Source organism: Lepisosteus platostomus, chromosome 8, assembly GCF_059453375.1.
Source record: "Lepisosteus platostomus isolate fLepPlt1 chromosome 8, fLepPlt1.hap1, whole genome shotgun sequence".
Classification (NCBI taxonomy): domain Eukaryota; kingdom Metazoa; phylum Chordata; class Actinopteri; order Semionotiformes; family Lepisosteidae; genus Lepisosteus; species Lepisosteus platostomus.
The window spans coordinates 60739896-60752530 of record NC_142618.1 but is presented as its reverse complement, the minus strand read 5'-3'; the positions used below and the strand labels follow the sequence as shown (position 1 = coordinate 60752530).

The window sequence follows — 12635 nt, the reverse complement described above, 5'->3', positions numbered from 1 at the left end:
CTTTATTCTGTTTTTTTGTTTTTTTTTGTCTCTCCCAGAAAAGTGTGACGAGCCGATGGCAGCACCTCTCCAGCACAGCTCCTTCACCAGCTCCTCCATGTTTTCCAGCAGCTATGCTCCAGGATACGCCAAACTCAACAAGCGAGGAGGTAAGTGGAGCCATGCCTCCCCAGGCTCCTGCTATAGGCAGCTGCTGTACTTCCCTCTCCTAACCAGCTGCAGCCCTGCTTCTCCGATACCTCCTTGCGCCCTGCTGTGCTTTATGGCCGTCGCTCGCTCCAGAAAGCCAGGTGACTAGCTTGAGATCAGGGGAGGAAACAGCCATTTTATTGCATTTATTGTAATTACGGAAGGTCAGTAAACGTCCAGGTTTTGTACTTTTTTGTATTTTTTTTTCTGTTTGAGCATGTCATAAACTTCAATTTCACGGGTATTCACCCATGATACATTGAGCACCTTCATGTGTAGCTCAATTCATCAGCATGTTAGAGGTTGCATCGCACTTAAAGGCCATCATGTCAGTAGAATGGGGGCTTTTCTTTTGCTAATTTCCATACATGTTAGCATAAATCAATCAATGTGATATTCACTTTGAAAAGAAAATCCCAGGTTTAAAGTAACAGAAAAGAAATTGTTATAAATGCAAGATCATTTGGATTGACATTTCAGTTAGTTTTTTTCTGACATCTTGTCCATTAGATTCTCATAAGCACACTTTACTGTGATAAATCGGTGAATGGATAAAGAAAAGTTTAAATATTTCAAGTAAATTACTGTAGATTCAGAGATTACTTCATCATATTTTGAACCATTCCTGGCATATTGGTCCACTACTGGATGGGATAAGGATTTTCAACAAGGACCAGCACCACACAAAGTAATGCTTTCACCACACTTTTAATACTACCGTACAGTATATTGTCTGTATTTTATTTACATAGCTATTCAACTGCTAGTCAATTCAAGAAGACACCTAATATGATCTTAGTACTGTGAGGATTTACAGTAGATGTGATGATACCCCATCAAAATAAAAGTGGAGTTGTCATTTACAGCTGAGTCCATGCTGGTATAGTTGTTTGGTCTGCTAGTGAGCAAAGAATGCTATAGGCTATGTGTTGTCATATCTGCTCAGTCTACGTTTCCTTCACACCATAATTCTCATTGGAAAAGCAGGTCTCTGAGTTACAGAGACAAAAAACAAATTGCCCCTAAGGGATATAAAAGACTCTCTCTCTCAGGTGAAAGGCTGAACTTTGACTTGTGGTTTGGAAAAGTGACCTTCAACTGCACTTCATTCAGTGTTTTAGGGCCTCGTAGCTAGTTCGATATGGACCCTTGACTCTACACTGAAACTCTGATTTTCCTAAACTCGGACTTGAACACCCAGGGAATGCATCTGGCAACCGCAAGATTAATGGGATTAAAGTGTCCATTCCTCAAGAGGATTTTTGTAAAGAAAACTATCTGAAGAGAAACAAACCAGGGGCATGAATACATAAATCCAGAAGACCCTGTTATCAGCAGCTTCTCTTTACTCTTCAGATGATTAAAGATATTGTTCCCATGTTATTTAACTGATATTCTGATTCTCAATTGTCTTAAAAGCGTTCTTCAAAAACTTGGTATCAGTGCTAATTATAGTGCTTGTTATTTTATGAAGATGTATAGTGAATGTTGAATGTTCTATAACATTGCAAAAATAAACTCCTGTATATTAATAACAAGAGGCAAATGTGAATATTAAAGTTGTATATCTGCCATTCTGTTGTATACAGTATCTGCTTGTATGTTTAGGATCATCATTTTGCTGTATGACCCATTTTTGGATCAGCTTCAGATGACAGTCTCATTCAGAATTTGCTAACACACTTCTAAATTAATGTTTACCTTTAATGAGGTAAACTGTCAGCAACATAGTCCCAAGCCATGATGTTCCTACTGTACAATCAAGCATGAGGTTCTTCTGTTGCAAGGAAGAGTTAGATTTTTACCACACAAATTATCTCCCATTGATACCACAAGTTATACTTTTCACTTATCCATCCACAGAACATTCTTTCTTGTAGTCCTGTGAATCATCTAGTTGCTCTCTGGCAAACCTGATGTTTTTCTTCGGTATCGTACACTATCTGAAAAATTAGGAAACATTGCTGGCTTGTCTCCCTCTAGGCTGCCATTCTATTCTCACATATATTGGTCAGATTGTCACCACACTAATCAAGATGGTTCAAGCCAAAGTAAAACTAAGGATTGCCTATCAGTAACTCCACGGGACTCTTCCACATGCCTTCACAGACTGTTTCAACTCGTCTTCCAAAAATGTTTCTGCATTTCATATCAGTAATGAATTTCCCTCAAGGTAAGCCTTGTTGAGTAGGAAACAAAGGGGCGATATCTAAAACTATGGATATAGTCAACCACAGCTGCACAGGACCCTTATATAGAAGATAATATGGTAGCTGTACCCATACGATCAGGTTTGGAGATGGTTTGTTAATAATAATTACTGTATACAGTGCTTTTCTGTACACTCCACTCAAAGCACTTTACAGGTAATGGGGATTCCCTCCACCAGCACCAGTGTGCAGCCCCACCTGGATGATGAGACGGCAGCCATAGTGCGCCAGAACGCTCCCCACACACCAGCTATCAGTGGGGAGGAGAGCACAGTGATGAAGCCAGTTCAGAGATGGGGGTTATTAGGATGCCATGCTTGATAAAGGCCAATGGGAAATTTTGGGCAGGACATCAGGGTAACTTCGCAACACTTTTCAAGAAACACTCTGGGATTTTTAATGACCTCAGAGAGTGGTCATTTCTAATCCGAAGGACGATGCCTTTTTATAGTACAGTGTCCCCATCACTATACTGGGGCATTAGGACCCATTTAGATTGCAGGGTGAGCGACCCTTACTGAGACCCCCTCTATTACCTCTTCCAGCAGCAACCTTAGATTTTCCCAGGAGGTCTCCCATCCAGGCTCACACCTGCTGAGAAACACTCTGTGGGCTGCCAGTTGTGAGTTGCAGGGTGATATGGTTGCTGTCCATAATCTAAACACAATCCCCTGATTAAGATATACAGTACATAGTGGACATAAAATGGAAACAAATGAGTAAATGAGGCACGCTATGTTCAAACAAATAACATCCCAGCATGCACAGGGTCATCTGGCAGGAGCGTCAGTGACCAAAACACACTACTATTCCAAGAGCAGTGGTGTCTAAGGTGATGTCAATGTGACTTTCCAGTTTCATTATTTGTAGGATAAAACAAGGGCTTAAAATGTGTCAGGGTTGTATCCAAAATGAAAAGTTGGATTTTTATTCAGTGCAAAGCTGAATTTAATTACCTAATAAAATGTAATTTTTTCGAAATCCATAAGTACTAATGGCTGCTGTAGATTTTGTAGATAAATTGTGACAACTCAGACACTTTAAACATGTTCAATTAAGGAACTCATAAGAGATCCTACTGTTTGTTTACCCCATTCTTTTCAGTAAGGGAATTGAATAGTTTTCTGCCATATTTGTTCCTTTCATTTTTTTGGTTGTGTGTGAACTGAGTATTGTCGATAAAGGACAAGCGCTTCTGCTGGGAAAAAAGACCTAGGAATTTGATTGACAATTGTATCAATTATTATCTAGGGAAGGCTTTTTTTATATGATTGTTTCATACAAGAAACATAATACTTTTCAAGAAATGGATGTTCTTGAGTATCTCGAAACGTTTGAAAAGATGTCAAACTGCTTGGAGCATCATGGGATGTGTATTCTGTAGGCTGTCAGAACCTATTGTGCTGAATGTGAAGTAAAAGTAATTGCATATATATGGATCAATATTATCTGTGCATTTCAAAAGGGGATTATTTGATGCTCTGAGAAGATATATCAAGTATTGAGGGTAATATACAAAATAGTTTTAAGTCAAATTGTAGATTTTTATGTTTGTTATATATTTCTTGTTTGCATATTGCTGTATACCTTAGTATCATTTTCTTCTTGGTTTAGATAATTGTCTCACTTTGCACTTTCCTATTTATGCTTTTAAATGCATTTTTATCCTCTTGCAAACGTGACATAATATTTTAGTTACAATAGTTACAGAAGTCTTGTTTGCTGTCTTGCAAATTTTGGATCACTCTTCTAACCCAGAGCTTGATTACATATCATCAACCCCTCAGTGATAAACCATTTTCCTATCATTTGATTCTGTTTAACTCAGATAACACCCATTCTCCTCAATGCTAGACCTGAAGTGGATAATCTTAGTGTCGGCTGATTCACAGACTTTCAGAGCCATTATTATTGCTTGCTCTGATCTTGGCATGACAAAAGCCCGTGATAACCAGAAAAAGATTAGAAGATGTCTTATTGTTTTGGAAGTCATATTTCAGATTGATCACTTTTCTGCTTTCGCAAAATGTATTAGAGGGATGTTAAGGCGTACTGTTAGTTCTGAGAAAAACATACACTGGCTTTAAAGGTTTCTTAAAAACACTGAGTATGACAAGCTCACAAGTGAATCATCCAGGAAAGGCATGCACTCAGTGCATAAGTTGAGCCTTATCTTGCAGCCAGGTTCAAGCCTGGGTCATGTCAAGTTTGGGATCTTATTTCCCAAGTGCCACTGTGCAGTTGGCTTTGCATTGTATTACCACATGTGGTGGACTTTTGCCTGCGAAGTCTTCCTTTCCTTTTTTAGAAACTACGACTCCTGTGTCTTGTCAGGTTTCTGCAAGCTGGCAGTGATGTCAGTGAGAAAGCTAGAGTTAATCTGGCTGGTGCTGACTCTCCTGTAAGGCAGAATGGAGCCTGCAGGGTGTCTGAAGATCAATGACAAATAGTCATTGGAGGACCATGTCTCAGCCGTGATCTGAGTTTAAAACAGTTGATGATTCCAGTTTGGGCAGGTGCATGGCAAAAAAGACTAACACTCCAAAGTATGAAAAACTGATTTTTGTTTCCCTCTGAGAAATCAGTACATTTCGGGAGTGCAGTGAGGGTCTGTGTACTCTTGCTTTTGTGGCAGCAAATCTATTTGACAGTTGGTAAGTAAATTGTGAGTTTTCTATGGAAAATGAGTTGGTGTTGATGCATTTCATCAACAAGATACGTCGTGTTGATAAGTGGCTGTGTGAGAAGATCTTCATCTTTGCTCAGACCTTCAGCCCAGTGCCACGATGGCTACCTGTTAATTGGGAGAAGCTGCGGAATGAGGCAAGGCTGTACGGATGGAATAATTAGCCCTCGGAGGGAGTGAAACTCCACGTGAGGGAATATAGCTGTCAGGATAGTCTCTGCATGGAGATAACCACTCCTCTGGGTTAATTAAGAAGCTTTTAAACAGCAAAGGTTGTTCAGTCTGCGGCTAGGATGCAGCCCGTAAAGACAGAGGCTGAGAGCTCCGGAGGGGAGCGTTCATTGTTATTGGATCGGAGTGTTTTACAGGCCTGTGGGACACTGTGAGCTAAGGATGCTTGGGAAAATCCAGTTTAGGCTATACTGAGGGGTGGCAGAGGTGCTGGATAGGTGGGCTTTATGGGCAGTTTGCTTGCCAGGTTCGATGGGGGTGAAGTGCGTGGCTGGTTGAACAAGGTTGAACCAGGGCTGACTAGAAGTGAACAACGTGTAAGAGTTCAAGAATCCTGGAGGACCCAAACAACCAGACCACTTGAAGTGCAAAACTCTACGAAGAATTAGGGTGGTGTGTTTGTGTTAATAGTTGCCACATGCTTATAAGTTCTATTGCTTATGCACGGATAGATTTTGACCGTTTTGTGTCACGATCGTTATGAATTGCAGATGATGAGCTTGGCTTCGACTTTCCCAAACTAAGCTCGATTAAGAACAGTCGGTGTTCTTATAACAGTATGAAATGCTCATAATGTATTCATTATGGCCAGCAGCCATATCACCCTTTAACTCACAACTGGCAACCAGTGAAGCTAAGCAGGTGTGAGTTGGTCAGTACCTGGATGGGAGACCTCCTGGGAAAAACTAAGGTTGCTGCTGGAAGGGGTGTTAGTGGGGCCAGCAGGGGGTGCTCACCCTGCAGTCCATGTGGGTCCTAATGCCCCAGTATAGTGACGGGGACACTATACTGTAAACAGGCGCTGTTGTTTGGATGAGACGTAAAACCGAGGTCCTGGCTGTCTGTGGTCATTAAAAAAGTAGGGGTGTAACCCTGGTGTCCTGCCCAAATTTCCCATTGGCCCTTACCAATCATGGCCTCCTAATAATCCCCCTCTATGAATTGGCTTCATTACTCTGCTCTCCTCCCCACTGAGAGCTGGTGTGTGGTGAGCGTTCTGGAGGATGCTGCACATTGGTGTTGGTGGAGGGGAGTCCCCATTACCTGTAAAGCGCTTTGAGTGGAGTGTCCAGAAAAGCGCTATATACTGTAAGTGTAAGCAATTATTATTATTATTATTATTATTATTATTACAATACAGTACATAAGCTGTAGCTACTGTTTGTGTGTAAGATGTCTAGGACTTTTGCACAGAATGTATCCATCAATAAATTCCCCTTTCCTGTTTAAAAAACATGGCAGTTCATTAGCCCAGTGCTGCCTGTGTAAGAAATCACTTCTTTTTGCAGTACGTGTGACAGTTACAATTTAGCTTCTGCTGTTTTGGGTACGTATTGCATTACTTTGAAACAGGAACTTTGATCGTCGTCCCTAGAGAAAGCAAGGGTTGTGATCAGAGAAGTGTCTGGTGTGTACAAACGTGTTTTCAGTGGGTACTGAAATCAAAGGAAATTATAGCAGCAGAAGTCATGCATCACCTTCTCTTTGAAATTACACTTTGAGTGAAATGACCTGAGTCGACAGGCTGAGTTGTTTAAGCATTTCTGAAAGGTAACATTTTCAACATCCTCATTTTTAGAAACTAATCATATTCCCTTTGTTTTCTGTTTTTCAAATATAAAATATTTAATCCGTATATGTATTTTATTGTAAGATAATGAAATTAAAAGTTAAATTAAAGAGACAGCAGATTTGTATTGATGTGGGATTTGTTTTTTGTGCTGCACATGTGTTGCTTTGGCTGAAATTTTATTAACGTTGAGAACATACAAAGTTAGCACCCATGTTGGCACAAAGCATATGTATTATAAGGTTAAATCTGAAGAAACTTGCCCTTAATGACCCCAGTAGAAAGTGCTTTAATAAATATTTTCAGATCTTATGAATTTGTAATGCCTTGTGAAGCAATAATAATTAAGGGTTATGACTGTTGTTTTAGTATTGTGTGTTGCCTTTACGAAGCCAATATGCCAGCTACCTACGGACACTTTCAAATTTCGGCTATGCATAATCATCCTTTTGCAGATCCTCGGAGTGAAATATGTTTTTTTTTTCAAGTTAGATAGTAATATATTCTTGAACTCAAAACTATTTCATGGACTCTCTTCTTCGTAATAAATCCACATTAAGAAAGGAAGAAAGATCTCAGTGACGCTTATTTGGTGAGATAGAGGGCAGCTGCGGCGCTCTGGAAGAAGGAAAGGTCAAATCCCATTTGAGCAGAACCCTGTTTGTCCTCCACAGCTGGAAGGCACCCGCTGGGAGCAGAAAGAGATGGAAAGTCAGTGGGAAGCTAATGGGAGCGAGGGGTGAAAACCAATTGAGGGGATTGAAGCTGGCTATAGCAGAAGAAATGCAGGCAGCTTGGAAGATGAGTTTTCTTCCGTAACCATTTAAACTTTGAAATCCAGGCATGCACCGGCCTTGAATATGAATAATCAGCATGTAGGAAAATGAGCCCTGGAGTCCATTATTCGTTGCTGTCTTTTTTTCCAGTATTCATTCTGCTCTAAGGTTCTGAATTGATGGAGACTCCCCCAGTGAGTGTGTGTGTTTTGCCCATTTGCAAAACCGAAAGGCGAAGTTGATTTTGCAGGTGCTGGAGGCTGTGGTGCAGACTGGTGCCTCTTGCATGCTGGAGTATACAGGATGATCTACTTAAGCCATGTAAAATACGTGAGCCGTTAGGAAGTTACATGTCATGTCTTTTCCTGGCATTAGGTCTGATTGAGATTTGAGTTTCAATCCTAATCAGTCTGCTCCACAGTTTGCAGGATACATTGTAAAGGTTACAAATGAAAAAAGAAAGGTACAATCACTTAATTCCTAGGACATGGTGCAAAGTGACATAAGAAACCATATTTCGCATAGGAAGCTGCCAAACCTGTCAGCAGAGAATTTAGCTTTTTTATTTGGGGGGTTCGCTTTTAACTTTGAAACCTCTGTCTGCTGAAAGATATCTTTTGTGAACTACTATTAAGGGAATATGTTTTGTCTCTTTCTCACAAAATTATCATTAAATGCAAGGGCAAAGGCATTGCTTCGAAACTTGGAAATGAAGCATCCTGTCATGTTTTCTGTTATTGTAAGTAAAACCTATTGCCTGGGAAGCTCAGTAGCAGAACTCTTGCATAAAATGGTATACTAGGATCTCCAGGATCCTCACAGAATAATGTGAAACCTTCTGTAACAACCCACCGTGACAAATCCCAACATGCAGCTTGTTCCTAAACGTTTACAGTCTAACATTCAGTATTTTATTCAAATCTCTTTGATTCCCAGACCTCAAAAGGGAGAAATATTGTTTGCAAGCTGAATGTTACTAAGCCCAAAAGAGATCTGTTAAAAAACATTGGACGAAGAGTCAAAAACTAAAATGAATTTCATTCATTGCATTTGACTTCTAAAAGCACATATTAATAATCTGTGCACTGATCATGGATGCTGCATATGAATTACATGACCAAGGACAGCCACTCTGATTGATTTAAAAAAAAAAATCTTACAGATATACTTACCTTTTAAGTAGTAACTGTCTTCATGTTCAGCTTCAGAGGCAAGCCAAGATGGGCTTTAGAGAAGGTGGTAAATAAAAGAAAAGATTGAAATGAAGGTCATGGGAGGTGGGAGCTGGCTTCTGAATCTACTGTATATTTACAAAGGTCATCTGATGTATAGTTGCTATGTATTTCTTCAGGACATCAAACCACACCATACTGTACACCCCCTGCACCATCGAGCGCGTCCTCACCAATGGGATCACTGTGTGGTACAGCAATGCCTCTTCTCGAGTGAGAAAGACACTGCAGAGAATGGTGAATGTGGCCCAAAAGATCATCGGCTGTTGTCTCGCCGGGATTAAACAGCTCTATGAGGACCGCTGCCGTGATAGAATTCTGGCCATCACAGGGGGCAGTCACCACCCCGGGCATGAGCTCTTCACCCCACTGCCCTCAGGAAAGAGATACAAAAGCATCCGGACACTTAACACCAGATTCCTCAATAGCTTCTACCCACAAGCAGTGTGATTGGTGAACACATTTAGCCATGCCCCTCGGACCACACCCACACATTTACAGTACCTCATTGTAATTTTATTTATTGCACATCTGCAGTCATTGTCTACATGTCTGCTTTGTTTACATTCAAACTGTTTACTTGTTTACTTGTACATTGTCTACTGTTTGTTTGTATATTGTCTTGATGCGCTGTCTGCATTTTGTGTTTTACACTTTTTTTAACAATCGAGAGACTGTTGTTGCTAGTAGCTTATTGATCCTTGGACCCTGGCTTTAACGTATGTAGCTGATTAGCTTTTTCCAGACTCCCACATTCCTTTGTGTAAAAGAACCTCCTGTTCAATTGACAAGGATCCTAAAATCTGTAGCACAGATAGAGTACTACCCTCTACCAGAGGATGAAATTCCTTCAATCAACAGGGTCTTGTGCTTTCTGCGATCAATATGAAGAGAAAAGGAGTCCAATCAATTCAGGATCAAGATGTATTTGGTGGCATTTTGTCATGTTGGGGCAAGTGAGTTTCATGTTATTACATATTATTGAAGTTGTTTTGAAACCACATTATGTCATTAGACATTATCTGTCACATTACTTCATTAGAGATCGAGGTGTGATAGAACAGGCAGTGATAGAGAAATGGTCTGCTGCTGTTAAGGTCTTTTGTCCTGAACCGGGTAAACACGGTACTTACCAAGCCCTGTTCTCTTTAGTGCCTCACCCCGGCTCAGCAAGCAAGCTGATTTACTTTATCCTTTCCTTGACCTTCCTCTGTTCTGCTTATCTCCAGCAAACATCTGCCTGGATGGCAGGTTGCACTGGAAGTCTCCAGGCTCCTCACCGCACATGTTTAATTTTGCCGTCCTCACTGGCTGCCCCAATCTGTTGTCCTTCTCATTCTGCCCTAATGCTGCGAAGTTTCCAGTGTCCCTGTGGGTTTAGCAGGCGGCAGCAGTTCACTTTAACACATTTTTTATCTTTTCCTCTTCAGTGTTATCAGCGCTCACAGTCCAACACATGCACAGCTCCTCGTCCAGATGCTGTTACATACCTTGAGCTCTTTTTAAGCTCAGATTTAAAAGCATTGATTTTTCAATGATATTCTGTGTTTATCTAGTTGGACTATAGTTGCGATTAATGGCCATGTAATGGGATTAGATATTGGATTGTTCTGGTGGCAATGCAGTTCCTAATCACTCAGTATCACTTACTTTTCTGTCTTGGGTAATGGGAAAGAGCCAGCTGAATATCCCACGTGGCTTTTTTTAGTCCCTTCATCATGCAAAATAGCAATACTGAAAACAATTCATTAGTCAACATCTACTCAAGTCTGTTATAAGGTCTTCTCTCTAATGCCTGCTAAGCAATGCACAGGGAGTTTTACAGAGGCAGTGTGTTTGTGCCATCTCATTTTGCCACAAAACAATTAGATAAATATCCAAGAAAGTTCCCTCTTCTTTAATTTAAGTAGGTGGTCTTCCAGGCGATGCACTGGTTAGCTTTTCTGCCTGAGAGCTCTTCAGAGACCTGTGTTCAATACTCGATTGGGGAGACTTCTGTGTGGAGTTTGTGGGCTGCCTGTGCTTTCTACCATTTCCAAAGATTGGTAATTGGTCTAATTGGTATTTCTAAATCATCCCTGTGTGTGTGTGCCCACCCAGCAATGCAATAACCTCCCATCCAGTGTATATTCCTGCACCCCCACAGGGATTTCTGATAATAAATGACATACAGTAGTGCATCATGGGGTCTTTGTACAGGGAACATTTCCTGCTGGCATGATATTTCAGGACATCTGAAAGAGATTCATAAAGAATAAAAGCAATTTTGAGTCATTGGATTAACTTTCTAGCGGTTTGTCGGATTAACATTATATTTAAACTAGACATACTGTACTGTCATTGTTGTAGAAGAAAATCCATTTTATAAAGCATTAAATGAATGGTGATAAATTGAGTGGAAGGCATGTTATTACTTTTATAAAGTAATTGCCTTTCCAGTTAAGGTTTTTATCTATAATAGAAAATTGTCCTATTTGTGTAGTTTTTTATGAAACTGTACAGTATGTACAGTACCTCTTTATAAACATAATGACAAACGCAAGCTAAGAAACTAACAACTAAGAAACTAGAAGGGCTGAAATGCTTGTGGGGAGTACTTTCGTACACCTTTGTAGTGAAGCAGCAACAACATGAATCAACCATGCCTGACAGCAACACCATATTTCTGTCTGAAAATCCTAACCTGGAGGGGGTGAAAGTTGGTCAGGTTGAGATCTGAGGTCATAAGTCCTATAAGTCCTAGTAGAGCTTGTTGCCATGTGTCAAGTGATGGATGACTCAATGGGGAAAAGGGAGGAGGTCATTGGTCATGGGTCCCCAGGTGTTTGTTTAAAGGAGTTATGGCCATGAGCCCAGACTTAAAACCACCATTGGCGATTCCAGATTGGGTTGGCTTTATATTTAAATTTAAAATATATATATACAGTATGCAAAACCTGGCAATTTGAAATTAAATTAAATCTGTATTTGCTTCCTGAAAAGTAAATGTGATACATGACTGTTTTTTTCAGGTTCAGGAGGCTGGTCACCACTGGACAGTGACCATTACCAGTGGCTTCAGGTGGACCTGGGGATCCGGAAGCAAGTGACAGCCGTAGCAACGCAGGGAAGATACAGCAGCTCTGATTGGGTGACCCGATACCGGCTGCTATACAGCGACACGGGAACAAACTGGAAGCCGTACCACCAGGATGGAAATATCTGGGTAAGTGCATGTGGACTATGTCATTATATACAGTACATGTACTGTGACAACGCTCAGCACAGTGGGCATGCTATAGATGTGATGGCAACTTCTCAAAAGATGGGGTCGAAGTCCGTTGCAGCAAAAAACCTGGGCTATAGACTAGAGGAGTTTGCCACTGTCTAGGGTGCAGTGCTGTGTCCACTCTGAGCCTGTGAGCGACCTGTGAGCAGAGCAGGGCTACACACATAACACATACTGTGTGGTATACGTTCTAAATAACATGTCTATTATAACAGAATGTCTGTATATAATTTAAAAGCACGCTACTGGAAGAAATAAGATTTCAGCAAGCTGCACAAGACATTAACGTGTGGAAAAGAGCAAGGCACCCCAATTTCATCTTTCCTTTTAAGGACATGAAAAATTTAATTTGAGCACCTTTTGTGTCCTTTTGTCACCTTCTTCTCTCTAGGTATTTTCGTTGTTGAAAAACACCAGGGAATCCTCTCAATTACTTTTTCTCTCATATACAGAAAACTGGTCTGTGGGAAACA

General features: G+C 40.6%; 1 protein-coding gene across 1 annotated transcript in view; it reads left to right on the top strand.

Moving 5' to 3' along the window:
- Positions 1–12635, top strand: part of cntnap2a (contactin associated protein 2a) — a 464126-nt gene that overhangs the window by 192992 nt on the left and 258499 nt on the right. The window contains exons 2-3 of the mRNA XM_088644173.1: positions 39–149; positions 11906–12099. Coding sequence (XP_088500299.1) covers positions 39–149; positions 11906–12099 — 305 coding nt within the window. The remainder of the gene's footprint in view (positions 1–38; positions 150–11905; positions 12100–12635) is intronic.